Source organism: Equus przewalskii, chromosome X (assembly GCF_037783145.1).
Source record: "Equus przewalskii isolate Varuska chromosome X, EquPr2, whole genome shotgun sequence".
In the NCBI taxonomy this organism is placed as follows: Eukaryota; Metazoa; Chordata; class Mammalia; order Perissodactyla; family Equidae; genus Equus; species Equus przewalskii.
Genome location: NC_091863.1, coordinates 88560851 through 88584260, shown reverse-complemented (window position 1 = coordinate 88584260; position 23410 = coordinate 88560851). Strand labels below are relative to the sequence as shown.

General features: G+C 47.1%; 1 protein-coding gene across 6 annotated transcripts in view; it reads right to left on the bottom strand.

Moving 5' to 3' along the window:
• TMEM164 (transmembrane protein 164) overlaps positions 1–23410 on the bottom strand; it is a 256816-nt gene that overhangs the window by 99247 nt on the left and 134159 nt on the right. For all 6 annotated transcript variants that reach the window (XM_070603869.1, XM_070603867.1, XM_070603866.1 and 3 more), the window contains one exon: positions 22904–22982. In XM_070603869.1, the coding sequence (XP_070459970.1) occupies positions 22904–22982 (79 nt within the window). The remainder of the gene's footprint in view (positions 1–22903; positions 22983–23410) is intronic.

Here is a 23410-nt window from a genome sequence, read left to right as displayed (position 1 = left end):
TGGGCAGCACCATAGGAAAGTCATAATAGCAGAGCACTGAGCTCTCAGACACTGCCAGGGGACTCATTGCCCAATGCCCCTGTTGCCACTTGTCCAGACCTACATCACACCAAGTTGTACTGTCTCTTTCCTTGTCTGTCTACCTGTCCAGACGAGAGTGCCTCGGGGTCGAGGGCCTGGTGGGACTTGTTTCCGTGTTCCTAGCATCTGGCACGGTACTTGGTTTGTGAAGAGGCATTGAGCTATGCGCTTATACATTGTGCGCTTTCCTTTCTGCTGAATGAGTGGGAACCGGGCAGCACGTTGTCATCCCTGGCTGCTGGGGATCTAAAGGGGAAGAAGAGGGGACCTGGAGACTGACAGCTGCTGAGGCTGGCACTCGTGCCACTCTTCAAGCCGTGAGCCATTTTCCGCAGGTGTCCCTTCCCTCCATCCTCTGCTTGGCTCCCCCTAGTGCAGCTGGGCAGTAGTGACAGGCCCTGTAGGCTGGGGGTGGTGGCAGGAAAGGGATGATGGGAGGGGAAGTGTCATTGGCCGGGATGCATCCCAGCCACAGACCTGGGGGAATGCTGGGACAAGGCCTCAACCACTGGGCAGCCCTCCTCTCCTCAAACTCCTTCCCTACCCTGCCCTAAAAGCCTTGACCCCGTCCGGACCTATGCTATGGAGGCAAAGGAACACCAAGACACCACCAGGGGTCCTGTTTCTCAGGGCTCTCACTGCCTCTTGCCCAAACCCCACTTTAGCACCATTCATTCTGCGTTGCATCATCTGCCCCACACCAGATTGTTCATTCTCTGAGGGAGGGGCCATCTCAGAATCACCTCTTCACCTCCAGCACCTGGTAACCGTAGGCACTCAAAAAATAACCACTGTATGGGAGAATGACCAGCACAGACTTTCTGGAGAATCGTAAAACTATAACCCTTTGGCTCAATAATATTACTTTAAGGACTACCATGGAATACCAAAAAAACCCCCAACAAACCGCCCTTATTTGCACAAAGATATTTACACCTGTGCTACCTATAATATTGAGAAACTGGAAACAAACCAAATGGGGAGAAAGTTAAGTAAACTCTGCTACCTCAATATTGTGTAAGAGTCCACTGCCATTCACATGACAACCAAACTATGCATCTGTGTGAAAAGTCCCTGGCTAGTAATGGCAAGTGTAGAAGACAGAACGCCAGCCCCACGTGGATGATGGAAAAGACAGCTCAGTGGTTTAAACTACATGCCTTGGGGTCAGACAGGCCTGAGTTTGAGTCCTGCCTCTGCCACTGCCTCCAGGGGTGACCTTGGACAAATTGTGCTGCCCCTCTAAGCCCGTTTTTCTGGATGTAGGCTGGAGGTAACATCTACCTCTCGGGGCTGCTGAGTGGAGTAAAAAGTAAATACAGCAGCCAGCCTGGCACACAAATGGAAGCCGCTATTTTTATCATGGCATCACAGCCATCCAAAATCTCAGAAAAGACTGGAAGAAGACAGGGAATTTTGTAAGGAGGTGATCTCCTCTATGAAGGGGGACTGTGACTCTGGTTTCCACTGCCTCTTCACTGTTGTTGGTTCTTTTCATTGCAAAGATGATCAAAATTTCAGTGTCTTTGAAAAATTTTTAACAAGTACCCTGAGAATAGATGATCCAGTCTACATAGGTATTTGCAAATTGTATGCAAACACACATCATTCTTTTTTCTCACCTGGATGTGGCCCTTGGGATAATCCCAGTGAAAAACCAGTTTTCTTCTAAAGGAAAATAGAAACTTAAGCACTTTCAGAAAAATTAAACGCATAAAACTTTCTTTCAACTTTAAGGAAAAATGTGATATTTTCTGCAGCATCTTCCATCCCAGGAGGGTAGAAGCATTTCAGTTCTAAAGGTAGGGGGAAACCAAGGTAATAGCTTTTTCTGAGATCGATTTCTGCCAGAAGGAAGCTTTATGAGTGCGAGGGAAGAAGTCAACTGCAGCATCAGCAGCAAAGACCGATTCCCAGAGGCCTCCCCAGGGCCCTTTCTCTCATCCTATGATCCCACCCAGAAAGGACTTGCACCAAGGAGATGAGACTGGGCAGGTGGCACCCCATTTGCCAATCTTCTTCCTGCTCCCTTCAACTCATTCACTTCTATATGTTACCCATTCATTCGTCATCAACTGAGTGTACCCTGGGCACCACGCCCCATGCTAGGCAGTGGGGCTAAGAAGGCAGAGAGCCCCTGCCCTTGAGCACTCCCCTGCAGCTTACAAGTGAACGATGAGATGGTGCAATAGGGTAAGCACAGTAAGTTATGGGACACTGAGGAAGGGTAGTTGGAGAAGATGACAGCTGAGGTGAGTTGGGGAAGGAGCTTGAAGGAAGGAAAGAACATTCCAGGCAGTGGGTACAGCCTGAGATAAGGTGTGGAGGCATGAAACAGCATGCAGTTTGCATGCAATCACAAGCAGGTCTGTGTTACTGGAGCACAAAGTGGGAGGGGACACATGTCAGGAGATGAAGCTGGAGAGACATGCAAGTGGGGTCAGGTCATGAAGAGCCTTGTTTGCCATGCCAGGGAACATCACTTTTTTTTTTTTTTTTTTTGGAGGAAGATTAGCCCTCAGCTAACTACTGCCAGTCCTCCTCTTTTTGCTGAGGAAGCCTGGCTCTGAGCTCACATCCGTGCCCATCTTCCTCTAGTTTATACGTGGGACGCCTACCACAGCATGGCTGCCAAGCAGTGCCATGTCCGCACCCGGGATCCGAACCAGCGAACCCCGGGCCGCCGAGAAGCAGAACGTGCGAACTTAACCGCTGCGCCACCGGGCCGGCCCAGGGAACATCACCTTTATCCTATACACAATGAGAAGCCGTTGAGAGATTTTAAACAGGGGAGTGCAAGGTCAGATTTAGGTTTCAGCTGGCTAGATGCTCTGGCAACAGTGTGAAAAATGGACTGGGGGGGACAAGACCGAAGACCGGTTCAGACACTGCTGCAGAGATATAGATGACTTGGCAATTTGTCAGACATGAAAGAGACACTAGGGTGAGTCCCAGGTCTATGACTTCAGTAAGCGAGAGGAGCTGATTTAGGGGAGAGAAGAATTCAGGTTGGAGCAGGCTGACGCTGAATGCCTATAGGATATCTAAGCAGACATCTCCAGTAGGCTGTGGATGTCCAAGTCTAGAGCTCAGGAGAGGGAGATGGCCTGGAGAGACAGAGCTTGGGGTATGGATAAGATCAACAAGGAAGAGCCCACAGAACGAGATTAAAGGACCAAGGACAGAGCCTGGGAAACAGCAATATAGTCATGCGCCATATAACAATGTTATGGCCAATGCCAGACCATATACACGACAGTGGTCCCATAAGATCAGTACCATATAGCCTAGGTATGTAGTAGGCTACACCATCTGGGTTTGTGTAAACACACATTGTGATGTTCACACAATGACTAAATCACCCAGTGATACATTTCTCAGAATGTATCCCCATCGTTAAGTGACTCATGACTGTATGTAGTTGCCAGAAGAAAGAGGATCCATAAGAAGACAGGATTGAAGACAAGATTAAAGGTGCCACTAGCCACATGTGGCAATTTACAGTTAAACAAATTAAAATTAAATAAAATTAGAAATTTGGTTCCTCAGTCATACCAGCCACATTTCAAGTGTTCAATAACCACACGTGGCTAGTGGCTACAATATAGGACAGTGCAGAGCTAGAACATTCCCATCATCACAGCAAATTCCACTGGGAACACACTTCTCGACAGAGGTAAAGACAAACACTTCTCCTGGGTTTGACAACATGCTGGTCACTGGTGATCTTTGCTATAGCAATCTCAGGAAAGTAGTGATGCAGGACCTGGGTGATGAAAGATGAAGAAAAGTTTTTCAGGGGCACAAAATAAGGAAGAGAATTCCAGGAAAAGGGAACAGGATATGCAAAGTCACAGAGAAATCATTAGCTAAATTCCCAATATTTCAATCACTTCTCTGAATGTCTCCTTCTTCCTTTTGCTCTTACCCGACCTACCTCTTCCCTCGAGGAGCCTGCTTCATCTCTAGTCCTCTAAAGGAGTCACTGATTTTTCTCCTTTGGCCCAAGTAGGTAGAGTATGTACCTTCTTTCTTTGCATTGCTGTTTCCAGACCACTGGCCCTCCTTTCTCTCTAAAACCTCACAACCACCATAGTGTACCACACACTACCTTTCCCTTTTACAGTTGTCTACAGACAGATGGGTCATGGCCCTCAATATTCCTTGAGGATATTAGTACTTGGCTCAGTACCACTCTCTCCAAAACCATTCCTAACATATTTCTTGATAATTTCAACATATGCCTAGATGAACTTTGTAGTATCCTGACCTCGCAGTTCCTTTACCTCTCCTCAATGACCTTGTCTTCCATCACACCTCTGCCACTCATTCTCATGCCTGAGACCTTTTAATTACGAATATCCACAGCCTCTCCATAAGTCAAGCATTCCCTCTTCAACCACCACTTCTATCTTTCCAGTTTACTCCCTCTAACCCTGACCTCAACATTTCTTTGACGCCACCACAATCTCTGATTCATTGGTCCTACCATCATTTTGCTGTCCTTCATGACCTTACATTCCATGACCCATCATTCTAATTCTCCCTGGCATACACCTTTGACTCCACTGTGCCTCTCTTTATCACACTCATCTTGAAAAAGCCCAGCCCTGGTTAAATCCCAATCTCCTCCCCCTCCTTGCTTGTACATACGCCATTGAACGTGGCTGGAGAAAAGCAACAGTGCTGACTGTTCTCACTTCAAATTCATGATCACAAACCTCAGGTGCATCGTTCATGCTGCCAGGCAATCGTATTATACCTTCCCAGTCCATTCACTTCTCTCAGGCTACAACTTAATATTGTCTCCTCTCTTCTCAGATCTTTAGTACTTCTTTCCCATCCTCACCCTCAGATGATGACCTTGATTCCTACTTCACTGAGAAAAAAACAATCAGACAAAAAACTCCCAGAAGCTCTCATGATCACATCTAACCACCCATCTGCACCAGTCATACAATATGCTCTGCCTTCACCCCCGTTACCACGGATGAACTGCCTAGGATCCTAGCCAAGGGCAGCCCTCCCAATTGTATCCAGAGCCGGCCCCTCTCACCTACTCAGTCTCACTCCTGCAACTGTTTCCTTTTTCTCTTATGTCAACAATTTCTTCTTCTCGGGGCCGGCCCGGTAGCCGAGTAGTTAAGTTTGCACGCTCTGCTTCGGCGGCCCAGGGTTCGGATCCTGGGCACGGACATGGCACTGCTTATTAGGCCATGTTGAGGCAGCGTCCCACATGCCACAACTAGAAGGACCCACAACTGAAATACACAACTATGTACTGGGGGGATTTGGGGAGAAAAAGAACAGGAAAAAAAAAAAGAAGATTGGCAATAGTTGTTAGCTCAGGTGCCAATCTTTAAAAAAAAAAACCACCAATTTCTCCTTCTCTACTGGAGTATTTCCATTAGCATATAAACTAAACATACTGGAAGAGCTCCCATTCTAAAACAAATAAACACTTGACCTCACCTCCCCACACAACCATCTCATTCCTCTGGCTCCCCTTTACAGCAAAACTCCTTGAAAGAATTGTGTGCATCTGTACTGTCCAATATGGTAGCTCCTGGTTCGTGTGACTGTTGAGCACTTGATAATATTGTGGATATGTTGGGTTAAATAAGATATAAGATATATTATTAAAATTAATTTCACCTGTTTCTTTTACATTTTTTTAGTGTGACCACTAAAACATTTGAAATTACTTATGTAGCTAACATATTTGAATTGGAGAGCACTTGCTTATACTCCCTGTCTGCAATTCTCCTCTTCCCATTCTCTCTTAACCCGCTCTAGTCAGGCTTCTGCTCCTGCCTCCCCACCCCCTACTCCACCACAACAGCTCCCACCAAGGTCACGAATAACCTTATCATTGCTAAGACCCAATGGTCAATTCTCAGGCCTCATCTTACGTACTTCAAACATTCTTCACTTGGTTTCAGGGATCCTGCCCTCTTAGTTCTCCTCCTGCCTCACAGCCTGCTTCTTCTCAGTCTCCTCTACTGCTGCCTCCTCACCTCCCTGATCTCTAAACAATGGAGAGGATTCAGGCTGCAGAACTCAAGAGTTTTTCTCTTCTCTGTCTATTTTCATTCCCTAGGTGATTTCAACCAATCTCATGGCTTTAATATGATCTACATGCTGATGACTCCAACATTTATATCTCAGTGTGGACCTCTGCCTTGAACTCCAGGTTCACATAGCTCACAGCCTACTCAATATCTGCACTTGGCTAGCTAAGTGGGCATCTCGCTCTTAAACCTGACTTCTGAACTTGGCTCCTATGGTACATGGTTACAGTACGGGCTCCCAATATCCACACCCTTATGTATTCTTCTCCCACACTGATTTGGTCATGTGGCCCACCTGGCTCAGCCATATAACTTGCTTTGGCCAATGGGACATCATCAGAAAAGATGCAATCAGAGGCTTGATAAGCACTTGTGCAGTGGGGCTTGCCCTTTTGGAATGCTGCCCTGAGACTCCCATGCCATGAAAGGCTATGCAGATAGAGAGGACCAAGGGAAAGATGGCTTAGTCTGTTTGGGCTGCTATGACAAAATAATATAGACTGGGTAACTTAAACAACAGAAATTTGTTTCCTCACAGATCTGGAGGCCAGGAAGTCCAAGGCCAAGGCACTGGCAGATTCAGTGTCTGGTGAAAGCCCACTTTCTGGTTCCTAGACAGCCATCTGTTTTGGTGTGTCTTCACACAGTGGAAGCGGCTATGGAGCTCTCTGGTCCCTTCTTATAAGGGCACCAACCCCAACATGAGGGCCCCACCTTCATGACCTCATCCAACCCTAATTACCTCCCAAAGGTCCCACCTTCAAACACCATCACATTGGGGGTTAGGACTTGAATTTGGGGAGGGACACAACATTCAGTCCATAACAAAGAATGATCCAGTCAACCCACACAATTGTGAAAAATAATAAGTCACTGTTTTAAGCCACTAAGTTTTGGGGATGTTTAGTACACAACAATAGGTAACTGAAAGAGCACTTCCTCTCCCCAGCTCCCCAAAAAGAGCAATAAACAAGAAAAAAATCCCTTCTTCTAGTCTTCCTTATCTCAATAAATGGTCATCCATCTAAGTTACTCACGTCAAAAACTCTGGAGTGACTCCTCTCCTCCTCTCACACTCCTCATCTGGTCCGTCAGCAAATCCTGCTGGCTGAACTTCAGTATGTATCCAGAATCCAGTGACTTTTCTCTGCCTCTACTGTTAGTACCCTAGCCCAAGCTAGTATCACCTCCTTCCTAGATTATTACAAACATAAGTTAGGTCTTCCTACTTCTATCCTTGTCCCCCTACAGTCTAATTTCAGCATGGCAACTGGGTGATCCCCTGAAAAATTAATTCAGACCATGTCAGTCCTCTGCTCAAAACCCTCCAAATGGCTGCCCATCTCCCTAGGAATAAAATGTCAAGTCCTTACAACGGGCTATAAGGCCCTATATATGATCTGCCCCCTCACCTATATCACCTCGCTGATCTCACCTCCTACTACTTTTCCCGTCTTTCACACAGCTCTAGACACACTGTCTTACTTGTTATTGCTGGAACATTCTAGAAACACTCCTGTCTCAGGGACTTTACACTTGTTATTTCCTCTGCTTGGCATATTCTTCCCCCAGATATCCAATGGCTCAACCCCTCGCCTGCAAGCCTTCACTCAAATGTCACATTCTCAGTGAGGCCTTCCCTTTAAATGAGACCACCTCATTTAAAATTGCAACCCTCTCCACCCAATCAGCAGCCCTATGCCCGTTACTTTGCTTTATCTTTTCCTCTACGGCACCTAACATCATGTGACTTACTACATATTTTACTTATTTCTTTACTGTCTCCTCCCACAAGAATGTAAGCACTGTGAAAGCAAGCATATGTATCTGTTTTGCTCACTGCTTTATCCCCCAAACATGCCTGACACAAAGCAGGGTTTAATAAATATTTGCTGAAAGAATGAAGCGAGCAGCCTAGTATGTTTAAGAACTTTATACAGTTCAGTATCACTGGACTATCATGTGGGAGAGAGGGATAAAGAGGAGATGAGGGCCAGTTTGGGAAGAATTCTGTTTGCTCCATTAGATACTCTGGACTTTACAAATCACCTCGAGACCTTGTGAAGAGGTAGGTTCTGATGCAGTAGGTCTGGGGTAGGGGGCCTGAGAGTCTGCAATTCTAACTAGCTCCCAGGTGCTGCCAGCCCTCAGACCACACTTTGAATAGCAAGGCACAGAGCTCACGGTCTGGCTGCTGATTAAAATAGGGCGCGACTGAAGAGAGAGAGCCCAGTGAGGAGGCTGTTGCAATAGAAGAAGTCAGGGATGATCCAATACGCACTAAAGTAGGAGTAGTGGGAATGAATTCAAGAATGATCAGGAGGTCGAATGGACAAGATTTGGTCTTTGCCTGGATGTGGGGAGGAAGGAAGAGTGGAGGGCCAATGATTAGATTTATGGCCGTGGTAATGAATGAACGGATGGTGGTACCACTCAATGTGATGGGGAACATCAGAGAAGATACAGGTCTGGAGAGAGGGAAGAGAATGACAAGCTTAGTTCCCAGCAACAATGCCATCCCATCTTTGGTGCCCTCTAAATCAGATACCTGTATTTCTAGCTTTTGCAAGCCTTAGTCGCCCAGAAGATACATCTCTGGGTGGCACAATCTCAAGATAGTCATGGATACATGATTCCCCATTCTCAGCTATTGAGTGCACTCTCAAGTCAGGTTTCCCTTCATCCAGGCATTTGACCAAATTCTGTTTAGTACACAAGGAAGTAGAGGATGTGTATGCTTGGGTGTTCATGTGGAAGGTCCATCTTGTTGACCTGCTACCCTGAGGGGCTGGAAAGCCCACTCAGGCCAGGCTTCACCCTCAAAGCGCCTAGTAGGAGCTGACTGCGCCACTCAGCCTGTAGTCAAGGCAATTTAAAGACCCACCTTCATCCATGAGCATCAGAGATCCAGCCCTCTGCCATCAGCACAGAGTGAGGATCCTGAGTTGGCAAAGAATCCAGCAGGTGGACCAGGCCTAGCAGAATAAGCACTGGAGCCCCGAGACCCAGGTCTCAGGTTCTACTCTTACCAAGTTGCTGTGTGACCATCTGTGTGGATCATAACCCCTCGACACATCAGTGTCCCTCTTGCAGGGAAATCCCAGGCCCTCCCCACCTTGCAGGAGCCCTGTAGGAATAAAAGAGCTAAAGGAACACGGAGACACTGTAGAAAAAGGTGCTATTTAAACGTAACACACCATTGTGCCTCACACAAGTTATGCAGTTAGTACTTTGCTGGGTCTCTGGTGAGCTTTCAGCAAGGGGGAGCCAAGTCTGAGATGATTTGAGGCAATGAGGCTTCCCCTTCAGTCTGTAACAGAATCCCCTAGGGGGTGACTCTTAAACTTGAGAGAGCATCCGAATGCCCTGGAGAGCTTGTTAAAAGGCAGCTTGCTAGGCCCCACAGGCCTGGCAGGGCGAGGGTGTGGCGGGGGCGGGGGGAGGGGGGATGGGCGGCGGGGGGGGGGGGGGGGGGCGCGGCATGCCTGGAATCAGGAAACAGAGAATTTGCATTTCTACATTTCTAATGGGTTTGCTGGTTAGGCTGCTGCTGCTAGTCCAGGGACCACACTTTGAGAACCCCTGTCCTAGAGAACTCGCAGAAAATGCAGATTCTTGGGCCCTGCTCCCAGAGACTTGAACCCAAGCAATCTGAGTGGGTCCTGAAATTTCCATTTTGGTAACGAGCACCTCACATGATTCTGATACTAGGTCATCCAACCACACAGGAGAAACATACTGACTTAGGGGAATTCCTGGAGGTGGAAGATGTACCTAGAGGCCTGAGGAAAGCTACCAGTGGAGGGGCACAGTCTGGCCAGGCGCAAGGAGCAGCGTCTCATGGAAGCTGATAAAATTAAGGTGGAAAATACTTGACTTAATCCTGTGCTCCTACAAAGCATTCCTGAGCCCCAATTACTTCCTCCTCAGCAGGGGAAATCCCATGGTCTTCAGAAACTCACCTACCCACCCTCTTGCACAAGGCTCAGCTGTTGGCCAATTTTTCAAATTCTCCAGCTCTTTCCTCATCCACTAACCCCCTGGGTGCCTTCTGTCCCTTATCCTTTCCCCTGCCCCTCGCCTGACCAGCAAAGTTAGAACTGAGAAGCCAGTGAAAGGGAACTTCCCCAGCATCCTGACACAATCCTAGCTAGGCAGGAGGGGCAATGGGCTAATGGCGGGGAGGACACAGGCAGCACAACCTGGAACTGAGGTCAGTACTACCTCGGGGCCACTTTCAAGCCATTGCTGGCCAAAGTGCTCTTGCTTTAACTGTCCTAGAAAGCAGCACAGGGGCTGTATGCCAACCCTCATCTTCCAGGAGAGCGCCTTAAAGCCCCTCAAGAGAGAAGTGGCTTGCCTGGAGCAAACAACGTTTGGGCTCTTACATCCCAGTTTCCGAAAATGTCCCCAAAGGACATCTGAATTGCCTGTGCTTCAAAGACCCTTCTTCCCCGTGTCTAGCCTGACAGTCCACTGCTTCCCAATTCTGAAACAAGAGCTCCCTCTAGTGAAACTGAAAGGGGTTTCCAAGCAGCCTGTAGGCAGGACTTCTTAACCTTCCTTGTGCCAGGAGGGGACCCCTCTGACAGCAGGTGGATACCGACACACCTCTTCTCGGACCAATGTTTTAAATGCATAAAATAAAAGGCAAAGGGTTACAAACGAAGCCAATGGTATTAAAACAGAGTTATCAGGACTGGCCTAGTGGTGCAGTCGTTAAGCTCACGTGCTCTGCTTGGGCAGCCCGGGGTTCACGGGTTTGGATCCCCGGCGCAGTCCTACATATTGTTCATCAAGCCATGCTATGGCGGTGCCCCACATACAAACTAGGGGAAGACTGGCACAGATGTTAGCTCAGCAACAATCCTCCTCAAGTGAAAAAAAAAAGAGGAAGATTGGTAACAGGTATTAGCTCAGGACCAATCTTCCTCACCAAAACAAAACAAAACAGTTATCAAAATATTTAAACAGATTTATAATATAGTACTTATGTGTTTCTTTACTAATGTGTTTAACAATAAGACCTAGCAGCAAGTCTAACAACTACCATAATTTCAAAGCAGTGATGAGCACAAACAGTATTCTGAGGTGTCTGCAACTACTGTAAGGTGATAGGAAGCCATCTGTGATTGCTACTGACAACACAGTCCCAGGTATGGCCAGTATCACTGGTGCTCGTTGCCTGCATTCATGTGCCACATTTCTGCTACAGGTTAGTGAAAAGAAAGATGGGATATTTTTTCCCATCCAAGTTAATGGACCCCTTAATTCCTATTTTCGACCCCAGGTTAAGAACCCCTGCCTAAATAAAACAATCACACCCAACCAACCAAAACCCCCCCAGGGATGAAGAAAGGGGGGGTCCTGGAGCAGGAATTGCATCACTAGCCCTACAGGTCCTAAAGCTGCACAGGTGCACTCTCCTCCACCTGTCCCGAGGCTGATTTCCCCCCAAACCATCCTGCTGGAACCCCCAGAACCTCTGGAGACCTGGCCCCCTCATCAACAAATCTTTCTATCCCTGCCACCTCTGCACAGAAGGGCCCTTGCACCTCCTCACTGTAAGGAGGCCTGGCTCTCCCCTGGAGCCACTCCTTCTCCCCTGGCTGCTCTGAGTAGAGGCCATTTGTTCCGAGCCTTCGATTCTCACAGCAAGCCTTCCTGGGGAGAAGGGGAGCTGAAGATTCCTCTAGCCCCCTCGTCATTGCTTCTACATGTTTTCTCTTCGCTTTTCTCCTTCTTTCAAGCTTCAGCTTCTGTTCCTCGTGACTGTGACCTGTTGTCCTCCAGGTCACTATCCGATTCATCCCAGATCAGTCTCACTCGGCTTACAGTCTTCCTCTGTTCTGGGTGATTTCAACATCCGTGCAGGCGCCACTGCCAACACCCTAATCTCGTGGCCTCTTGAACCTCCTCAACTCCACAAACCTCTAGTCCACTTCACCACCCACAACCCGCTTTGGTCAACACTCCCAACTGCCCCACCTATGACCACAAGCTTCCAGAGGTTCAGCTTTCATATCCTCATTCCTACCGTGCACGTGCCCAGAGACCTCCTTATGACCTCTGATCCCTTGATGCCCCTTACCTGTCCCCATGGATTTCCTCCTTGTTCTGAAGCTCTCTCCCAGCCTCACTTCCTTCCATACCAGCTGGGACCCCATGAGCAAACACTTAAACTCTTGCACTAGCACCCTCAACTCCCTGGTGGGCAGAGCGCCCTCTTCTTCCCTCTCACCCCACACTTCTACCTACCCTCTCACTAGCTCATCCTCAAAGGGTGGATTGCTAAAGGTGAGAACCCAAGAAACTGCTCGGACCACATTTTATTAGGTTAGCAGGCAGAGTCGTGGTACATTAGCAAGCAGAAAACAGACTAATCATAGCAAAATTAAATAGTGGGAACTAAGGGACAGGCACTCTTGTAAGCACTTTACATACATTAACATTCAATGCTTATTACAACCCTTCGGGGAAATCTTATTATTCTTATTTTACAGGTGAGGAAATTGAAACACAGAGAAGTTAAGGAACTTGACCAAGGCCACACAGCTAGTAAGTGACAGAACCAGGACTTGAAACCAGGTAGTCTAGCTTTGTAATGGGCAGCACACACTTTTCATCATGCACATCTCAGAGAAACCTGTCTCTTTGGACAGTCAGGCCTGCTCACATCCTCCTCTCTCCTGTAGCTTCTCAGTGCCTTTGATGGGGTAGGAAATAAGCTTGGACCCGCTCTACAGATCTGGCCACCTTAGATTCTCAGAGCACAGAGCAGGAAGCTCACTTGGGCCTCGAGGCCAAAGCTGCAAGCTCCAGCCTAGCTGCCAGAGGAGTTCTGCCTGCGTTGCACGTACTGGGCACCTGCTCGGCCAATCAGAAAGTGGCACTCTGTTTCCCATTCCACTATCGTTCCTTGGGTGACCTGCCCTTGGCCAGAGACCCAGAAAGAGGAAAGTGGTTGGCAGGATTACCAAAACTCTGTCCTGAACCTCCAACGTGCCTCGCTTTCTGGATCGTCAACACCATTGACCCTACTTACAAAGCGCCAACCTTGGATGGATCCCTCAAGCCAGATGTTCTGCTCCCCGACTGAGGAGAAAATGGGTAACCACACAGACCAGTGCCAGGAAAATACAAGGAAATCTGTTTCAGGAGGGCCCCCTCAGAGCTAATCACCAACCTTCCAGAGCTACCCTGTCCAATATAGTAGCTACTAAAGACATGCAGATATTTCCATTTCAATCAAGTCCATTAAATTTAAATCAAATGAGAAATTCCTCAGCCTAATGCCTCAGTCACACTAGTCACACTTCATCTGCTCAGGAGCCACATGGAGCTTGTGGCTACCACACTGGACAGAGCAGAAACAGCATATCTCCATCGTCACAGAGAATTCTATCGGACAGCACTGAGATTCCAGACTTACCTCCTTCTCCCATTTCCCGCAGCACTTACTCCTCTTGTCATTACCCTTCTCGATCCACCATAAAGCCCTTTCATTCTAGGCAGTTGTCATCACTTGTAATTCATCCAGACCCCTTTTTCCCCAGTGGCTTCAATGCTCCCCTATCACTACTTGCCTTCATCTTCGCACCTGGACATGCCCGGCCTTGGGCAGAGAGGAAAGGGGAGGAGGGGTAACAGGAGGAGAGGAAAGAAGGGAGAGAAATCCATCCCCCAGCTCTGCAAGGCCCTTAACCCCTCCTTGCTTAACGCCCTTAACTTCTCCTTCCTTCCCATCCCCACTTCTTCAAAGGCCTTACTTTCCTGGAACTCTCTGAAACAATGTAGCACTCTTAATCACTACTACTTTAATGAAAATTTCTACTGCCTTAGACTTCCCTGAACAGCTCCAGAATATTCTACCCAATTGCCTCCTGGACACCTCAGTCTGGACAGCCTAGAAGTGCCTCAAATTCAAGTGAAATCATCTTCTTCCCTAAAACATGCTCCTCCCTTCTGTGCCCACCTCCTCCCCAGACAGCCAGGCCCAAATCCTGGGGCCTCATAGACTTTGCCCTCTCCCTTACTCCCATAGCATCTTAATTATAATAAACACTATCAATGTAATTATTTCTTATTAATTTAAATTAAAATAAAAAATGATCTCAATTGTATAGCCTCACCTCCTGAAAAGATGAAAAGACAAGACTACTGCCACCTAGTGGTGAAACTCAGGTAAACAATTAGCGACAGCAGTTGAAACGCTCAAGGCAAATAAAAAGCATAAGAACATTCAGGAAAATGTGCCTTAGGTGGCCTAGGGAAGTCAGACACAGCTCCAGAGAGGAAGGAGTACCCTTGAGCTAACTTGTAAAGGAAGACGTGGAATTTGCCATGTTCCAGGTAGAGACGCTGGTGTGAGCATGGATATGGGGTTGGGGATGGGGACCGGTGGGACAATTCTGTCAATAGATTTGTTCACGTAGAAGGTAAAATAATGGGAGTTGAAGTCTAAGTGATGGGAAATGAGGTCAAAGAGACAGGCTAGGATCAGCTTGCAAACAGTCTTGAATGCCATGTAAAGGAGTTTGGTCTTTATCTTGGACAGGATTTTTAGGCAGTGGCACAAAATCTGATCAGATTTGCTCCTTCCTTAGAAAGGTTATTCTGGAGTCTGGATGGAGGATTAGACTGGGCAGGAGGTAGAGAGCAATCAAGGGACAAGGAGATGAGAGAGAAAACAAACTAATCCTGGCAATAGAGGCTGAGAGCCTGGACTAGGGCAGGGATGGTGGGGATAGAGAAGAAGGGCCAACTTTGCAAGCATTTTGAGAATGTGGATCATCAGAACTTCTGAACTGATAGGTATAGGGGGAGAGGCAGAGGAAGGGATCCAGGAAGTTGCCTAAGTTTTTGGCTTTGGCACTGGATGGATAGTGGAGCCACTAAGACAGGAAATAGAGGAAGAGGAGCAGGTTGGAAGAAGGAGTATGGAATTGAGGAGTCTGACTGTAGACATGTTTCCTTTGAAGTACCTGTGGTGGTTCTGGAGCCTGCAGTTAGATCTATAGATGAGGAACATCAGGTTCTCTGGGGCAGGCAGAGCAAAGGAGCCTGAGGAGAAACAGCCAGAGAAGGAGGAGAACTAGGAGAGACGGGTGTCATGGAGCCCAAAGGAGAAACGAGCATCTAAAAGGCGGGATGCCAGCAATGTTAAATCCACCGACAAACATGCACTCAGGATGTGCAAGGCTCTGTGGCTTAAGAATTGAGCAAGACACAAGCCTGACCTCAAGAGGCCACAGCCTGTTAGAAGACAGGTGTGTAACTAATGAGAGGCAGTATAATGTGGTTAATAATAAAAAAAAAAAATAATAATAGAAAAACAGTATACAGCACTTACCATGTGCCAGGCACTGTTCTCTATGCTTTACATATACAAGCTCATTGAGCCCTCAAGGCACCCTGTCAGGTAGGTACTATTCCTATCCTCGTTTTACAAATGAGAAAACAGACGCAGAGAGGTTAAGGCACTAGCCCAAGTGCTGTAACCAGGATTCGAACCCACAGTCTGTCCCAATCCAGTGACTACATGGAGAAGCAGCATGGTGTGGTGGTGATGTCTGCCTGCCTGGTTTCAAATGCCAGTTTAAACTCTAGTGCAGGGGCTCCTAACCTTTGGGGGGTCATGGACTCCTTGGGCAGTTTGTTGTCTACGATTTAGAACTGAAGGAAATGCCATATTTCAGTTGGAGTTCATGCAAATGAAGATGTGATTTTCTTTTCTCATACAAGGTCATGGGCCCCATAAGTAGATTTTGTAAGGATTAAATGAGATCAAGATCGTGCATGTAAAACACTTACCCAGGGCCTACAGTGTGTGGTTATATAGTCACTCATTCGTTCAGCCGCCAAATATCAAAAACAAAAGAAAAATTCCTGTCCTTAGGGAAACGGGCATGTCAACAGACACCTACACTGCAGCGTGAAAAGGACAGCAACAAAATCGTTACAGCGGGCTGCCTGGAGAAGGTGACTGCTGAGGTGAGTTTTGAAGAATGAATACTTTCCAAGCCAACACACTAGAGATGGGCATTCCTGGCAGAAGTCACTGCATTTTCAAGGGCACAAAGGCATGAAAGTTGCACAGTAAACTCAGGGGACCTGAAAGATGTGGGTATCATCAGAGTACAAACTACAAGGAAGGAAGGAGCATAAAGAGATGAAGCTGGGGAAAGGGCAGGGCCAGGTCATGCAGGGCCTTTCATGCCAGGAGCATGCCCTGTGTTTGGGGGACAAGGGGGAAACACTGAAAGTTTCCAAACAAGGAAGTGCTATGATCCTATCTGGGCTTTAGAAATAGCTTTGGAAGCTACAGACGGGCTGTTAGGGATGGGCTGGGGAGGCCGGAGGCTGGGAGATCACACGAGCCAACTGACAAGGGATGAGTAACGCTCAGCACAAGGTGGTGGCCCTAGAGACAGTAGGAAGGGGATGGACTTGAGAGAGATTTAGGAGGTAAAAACAGAACATGGTAATCTCTCTACACAGCAGCCAGCGTGACCTTTTCCATGAGCTGATCTGATCATGCCAGACTACTGTTAGGACAAATGAGACACCATCTGGAAATAAAGTCGGATCCTTATCTCACATTGTACATCAGGATAAATTCCAAGTGGATAAAAGCTTTAAAGGTCAAAAAGAAATGGAACTATTAACAAAGTAGAAAACAATAAGGGATTTTTTTTTTCTTTGCTGGAGGAAGATGAGCCCTGAGCTAACATGTGTGCCAGTCTTCCTCCACTTTTTATATGTGGGTCGCGACCACAGCATGGCTGATGAGTGGTGTAGGTCCGTGCCTGGAATCTGAGCCTGCAAATCTGGGCTACAGAAGTGGAGTGCACCAAACAACCATTATGCCATCGGGCCAGCCCTGGGACATGTTTTTTTTTATAACCTTGGAGTGGGGAAGGACTTTCTAACCATGACCCAAAGTTCAGAAGCCACACAATAAAAGAGAGATAAATTAAGTCACATAGAAATGTAAACAGCCCACAGGGCAAAAATAAATCGTAAGCAAAGTTAAAAGACAAATGACAAAACTGGGGACAATATCTGAGGCTCATATCACAAAGAGCTAACTCCTAATATTTATATATAAAGAGCTCCTAGGATTCAATTTTGTAAAAAGACCAAGAACACAAGAGAAAAATGAGCACATGAGAGGAACACAAAGTTCAATTATGAGGAGATCACATGCCAATTTAAACAGATAAAAAGATGCTCAGCTGCACTCAAAGTAAAAGAAATTCAAACTAAAACTGAATTGATACACCATTATTTTTACCCATCAGATGAGCAAAACTTGAAAAGTTTGGAAATATACTCTTTTGGTGAAGCTGTGTGGAAACAGGCCCTCTTACACATTGCTAGTGAGCATTTAAATTGGTATCACTTGGGGCTGGCCCGGTGGTGCAGCAGCTAAATTTCACACGTTCCACTTCTCAGCGGCCCGGGGTTCACCAGTTCGGATCCCGGGTGCGGACATGGCACCGCTTGGCACACCATGCTGTGGTAGGCATCCCACATGTAAAGTGGAGGAAGATGGGCACGATGTTAGCTCAGGGCCAGTCTTCCTCAGCAAAAAGAGGGGGATTGGCGGCAGATGTTAGCTCAGGGCTAATCTTCCTCAAAATAAGTAAATAAATAAGTTGGTATCACTTTTACGGATTGGGAAATATCCATCAAAATTACAAATGCATATACTCGTCGATTCAGTCATTCCACTTAGGGAGATTTATCCTATAGATATACCTGCACACATGAGAAATGGCAGAGGGTACTCTCAGTGCACGGTTATTTACATAAGCAGAAGATCTGAAACAACCTCAATGTCTATCAATAGGAAATCGTGGTATAGTGTCAGAGCCTTGTGTTATGTGTAACAGCAGAACCTCGGAGCCATAGCACTGGGTTCAAATCCTGGGTCTGCCACTAATTATCTGAGAGGCAGTTTCTTCATCTGTAAAAGGGAGGGAACAGGAGCACCTACCTAAGAGGATTAAATGAGTTAATATGTGTGTGAAGAGCTTGAAACAATGCCTGGCACGTCAGAGTGCTATGGAAAGGGTTGCCGTTTTTGTTATGCTGTATTTTATCATCCACGCAATGGAACACACGCTGCTGTGAAAAAGAATAAGGAAGCTTCCTGTGGGCTTACCCGGAAAGCTCTCTCAGAAATACTGCTAAGCAAAACAGCAACAACAACAACAACAAAACAGCTGTGTCTTATGCCATTTGGGGATGTGTGTCTTAAGGATGACAATAAAACATTTTTAAAATTTACTTATATATGCAAAAGGAAACTCTGGGAGGATATGCAAAAAACAAAAATAGTGATTACCTGTGGGGTTACAGGGGAGACTGGGTAGATGGGGGGGGGGAAGGGGGAGAAGGTGATTTCTCACAGAATGGCCTTTTGTATCTTAGATGTTGAATCATATAAAAGAATTATATAAGAAAAGAATCAATAGGAAAAACAAGTTGATGGCATGCCCTTCTTAAAATCTTTCAGTGGGCTTCTACAGCTCTTAGAATAAAGGCCAAAGCGGGGCAGTGAATCCAGGATTTCATGGATAGTATAGAGTTTCTCTTACAAACAAATACATTTTCGAAAAAATCAATAGATTTAAGGATATATATCACATATATAATAATACAGGTGCTTACATGGACAAGGCAAAAAATGGCATGCCCGAAGAACTAAAGTTTAGGCAACATTGTGTGGACTATTCTTTTATGATGCTTAGCTGTGAAGGGAAGATGAAAGAGAGATGTGTGGGGTTGAGAGAAAGTTTTTCAGAATGGGAAGACTTCAGCATCCTTATTGGCTAAAAAGCTGAAAGGGTTGAAAATCCAGGTAAACAAGTAACTACCTAATGGCCTCAGGTAGGGATAGGAGGTAACCACACCAGGGTGTGACTGGCCATGTTCAGAAGGAATGCCACTTCCTCCAAGAGGGGAGGGAAAGGAAAGGAATGACGGGGGCGGGTAAGGATGGTTTTAGAGTGGAGAGGAGTAACTGAGGGAATTCCTACCTGGAAAGCTCTATCTTCTCAGTTGTTTGTTGGGGGAACATCTATTGGCAATGGGGAGGACAGGCAGTTTGAGGAGGGTGGTACAGGTCTAGCGTGTGACTTCTCAGCGCAGTGTGTAGAGGAGCTGATCAAAGACAGAAAATAATTGAGCAACTACAGCAGAGACCATGATATTTTAGTGGCCCAAATCTGAATAGCTGGAGAGATTTTCTCCAAGAGGCCAACACTGGGCACCGGGATTGGACACTAATCCCAGTGGAAGGGACAAGGGAGTGAGGCACTTCCAGGAGCCGGTAAAAGGAAAGTTCCAGTAATTGGTCATGGTGGTACAAGCTGACTGGAAAAAAGAAGAGGCTGAAAGGAGTGGATATTTGGGTCAAAGAAAGGGACACAGAGGATCACGATGTCAGATAGAGCAGTTTTAGGGGAAGGGGGAAGGCAAAGTCCAGGTGGCTGAAGCAGGCCGGGGGGGCACAGGCAGAAATCACTGCAATTAAGAAGCCCAAACCTTGAGAAGCTGGGGTGGGATGAGCAATCCTCACTGGAAGTCTCTCGGGATGCTGGCTAGAATTGTAATGAAAATGTTGAGAGCCGCAGCCAAAGGCATCTAGGAATCAGGGGCAAGTGACCAAGAGGTTAGGTGGTGGTGGTGGTGGCAGTGATGCAAAAAAAGGTCGAGAGAATGGTAAAAGAGAAAGCATTTTCACAGAAGGTAGAGATGAGCTTTTGGTCTGGAAGAGACAGTGGGGAGCGGGGTAGAAAGAGCAGCCTCCATCAGAGGAAGCTTCAGGCAAGAGATAGGAAGACTTTGTGTTCTGTGAAGAGCTCAGTGTGGGGTGGGGGTGGGGGTATAAAAATACAGTTCTAGAAAGCCAAAGGCAAAGAGTTTGGAGGAAAGGAAACAGAGAAATAAAGAGGCAGGCCGGAAGAAGACGAGTAGCGTGGACAAGGGAGGTCAAGTTTACTATGGTGGTGCCAAAAGACAGCAGCAACAAGGGAAGAATGGGATTCCCATTAAGCACCATCCAACCACCCCCTAACCACAGGAAGAAGCAGGACCTTGCCTTTCAGGAAAATAGGGTTCCTTGGCACTGAAGGTTATCTATGGGAGATCTGTCTTGCCTTGCATAAAAACTCCTGAGCCAGTTATCTCTGGAAAATTACAAGAGACTTCCAGGGAAGAGAAGCTCAAACCCTCAGCTTTTTTGGTTTATAAGGAAGAATCTTTTCACTGCTCACTCCCGGTCCATTCCCCCTCTGCGAGGCCCAGGTCCAAGGCTCAGACAGAAAGTGAATTCAGACTTAGGAAATTGAGATTTTCCTCTAAAAGCTCATAATTTCCCCGAAGTGAACAGCAGATGGTAGCAAAGAGCTGGAAAGAAAGCCAAGTCCATAAAAGAGCCCAGAAATGGTGAAGAAGGGAAGGAGAGCGGGGCTTTGGACATGATACCAGGCAACCACAGCACCCTCCATCGCACTGATCACGCTGTATGACAATTGTCGACTAGCCCCACGGACGGGACTCCCTGCGGAAGGACTGTGCCTGTCTGGCTCGGCTCTGATTCCCTAGCGCAAGGTTCAGCACACAGCAGGCGCTCAACAAAGACGAGTTGAGTGCACGGCTCGGGGGAGGGAGAGCTTGTTGGGGGAGAGACTCCCAGCCTGTCATGGTGGCGAGACAGACATCTGTCTTTTAGGACAACGTGGTGTGTGGAAAAACGTGCTGGTTTGGGAGGGAATCTAGGCTGGATGTTGAATCCGGGCTGTGTTAGAAATGTGTACCTAACATTTCTGAACCTTGATTTTTCTCCTCTGGAGAGGGAGGATTTTTCACCAGGCTAGTTGTGATGAGAAAACACACAAAGTGTGTCTAGCACAGTATCTCGCACACAGGAGACACTCAATAGAAAGTAGATGTTGATATTTACTGTGGTTATTATTACTGTCACTATTATTACACCTTCTTCTCAAGGCTAGGCACCAGAGTAGAGGGGAAAGCATCACTAACGGTAACAAATACATTGGAATTAAGACTTGGAATCCCTACTTGCTCAGCTCAGTTCCCCCAAACAGTGCAGCAATAGATTCAATAGAAGGCCACGGCGGAATCAGCCTCTTCTAGAGGGTGTGGCTTCCCAGATTGTGTTTTTTTTTTCCAGGGGTGGAGGATGGCTACTTGGTATTTCCCATGTCAGACCAGGCTAGCCCAGCTACCTGACGGATTTTTATAGGCACCTCAGAGCACAAATAAGTTTAACTAACAGCCACATGCATTTGGCCAGAACTTGCATCACACACCTCAGAAATCAGGAACAATGAATGGTGGAGCTCTGGAGCCCTGGGACAGCTTCCTGCCTGGTTCCCTTTAGAATGAGAGTATCTCAGAGAGCTGAATATTATTGGGAAGCTGTTTCCTGTGCCACAGGGGACAGACCTTAGAAATGGCACAGGTCTCCTGGATATTGGAACTTCAGATTTCCCTTAAAGCTCAGCGGAGAAAAGAGTACATTTAGACCAAATTAAAAAGAACTACCCTTTGACATTGTGAGACCCCAGTGGCTGCACAGGGTAAAAACAGTCTCAAAGAATATTTAGACAAGTCCTAAGAGTCCTAATTGATAGAAACCAGGGAGAGGGGGCAAATGTCTTGACTGGTAGAAGACACCATGGAGAGCAACCGTGCCCATCCTCCAGTATGTCCTGGGGTTGACCAGTCCTTGAGGCTCTCTCATGCCAGAAGCCTTAAGATTTGCTGGAAAATCCAACTTAGAGGAGGCACAACTTCCAAACCATCTTCCAGTGGGCTCAAGGGCCCGTGTGGCCTCATCATGTCATTTTTAATGGGATAGAGGTGAAACCTGTGCTGCCTGTGGTAAGGTAGGGAGTGTTAGTCTCCCAGAAAAGTCCCAGGAACCAAGATAGAGAGGCTGGCAGCTAAGAGAAGAGGATGTCTTCCAGGTACAGGGCCTTTCAGGAAGGTAGGAACACAGAAGGAGGGCTCTAACAACTCTTCTAGAAGAGATAGGAACTCCCCTTCCCTTTTGTCTATCACACAATAGAGGGAGGGGGTCATTTAAGGGTCTCTGTGAGGTCATGAATAGATCAGTTTCCTTTCTAGGCTGTCTCTACCAGGTTGGCGGTCTCTCCCTCTGACCAAATGAAGGGTCTCAATGGTTGATTTTACATGGAGGTAAAATCAAGCTACTTCGTCCTTCAATCCCACAGTCTCACAGTTCCCAGACTTCTTGCCCCTTTCAATACCTTCTTTGGTTCTGAAATGATGGACATAATGAGCAAGAGCATGAGGCCCCTCTCAGGAGGGCTGAGTGCTTCCTCCTCTCCTTCCACCCTATACTGCACACTGAGGCAGGGGGAGGGTACAAGCACAAGCGAGTGACAGGGGGGCTCCAGGTAAACCCAATGCCACCACGGACAAAGAGCCCAAGGCCTGGGCCCTAGGACAGGCCGTCAGCAGCACCAAGCTTACCCACAGAAAAGATGGTTCTAAAAAGCCCCCAGACTCTTTGCAGGCCTCATCCATGCCCATTTTCCCACTGCCTCGTGTCTGGCATAGAGCATCCTGCAGAAACCCAGCCAGGCAGCAGCTCAAGATCGTAGTAAGCACCCAAGAGGCTGTGACTCCCCAAAACAGAAGGGAGCGGCAAGTTGTAGGGGTGACGCAGGGGTGTGGTCTGCTGGCCTTACCTCCTTTCCACAGCAGGTAGATGGGCACCACGTAGAGCATAACATGCTGAATGTAGTAAATCTCCAATTCAAAGGGGAGCTGTAAGGACAGAGGGAGAGAGGGCTTTCAGAGCAGGAAGCACTCATTTCAGTAGATTCTGAAGTTGGACGCCCTTGCTTTTTAGGGCCTACGTCGTAGCAACCCCATGCATTTCACCCCTTCAACTCCCTTCACAATTAGAGAAAAAAGAATGAAATGAATATACTTATGACCTAGACTGGCATCATCCAAAGTGTACTTTGCAGAGATGGTGCTTGAAAACTGCTCCACTAAGAAAGTTTGGTGAAAAATCTAAGAAATGTTGCATACAACGTATCCCCTTGGAGGTTCACCGTGTATGTTAGTGGGATATTAAGGACCCGGGTAGTCTCTACAAGTAAGAACCCTGCTTAACATTGTTTATCCAGTGTTTCCCAAGCTTATTTAGCCAGTGCCGTTTTAAAAAATAACTTAGTATTCTGCAGAAT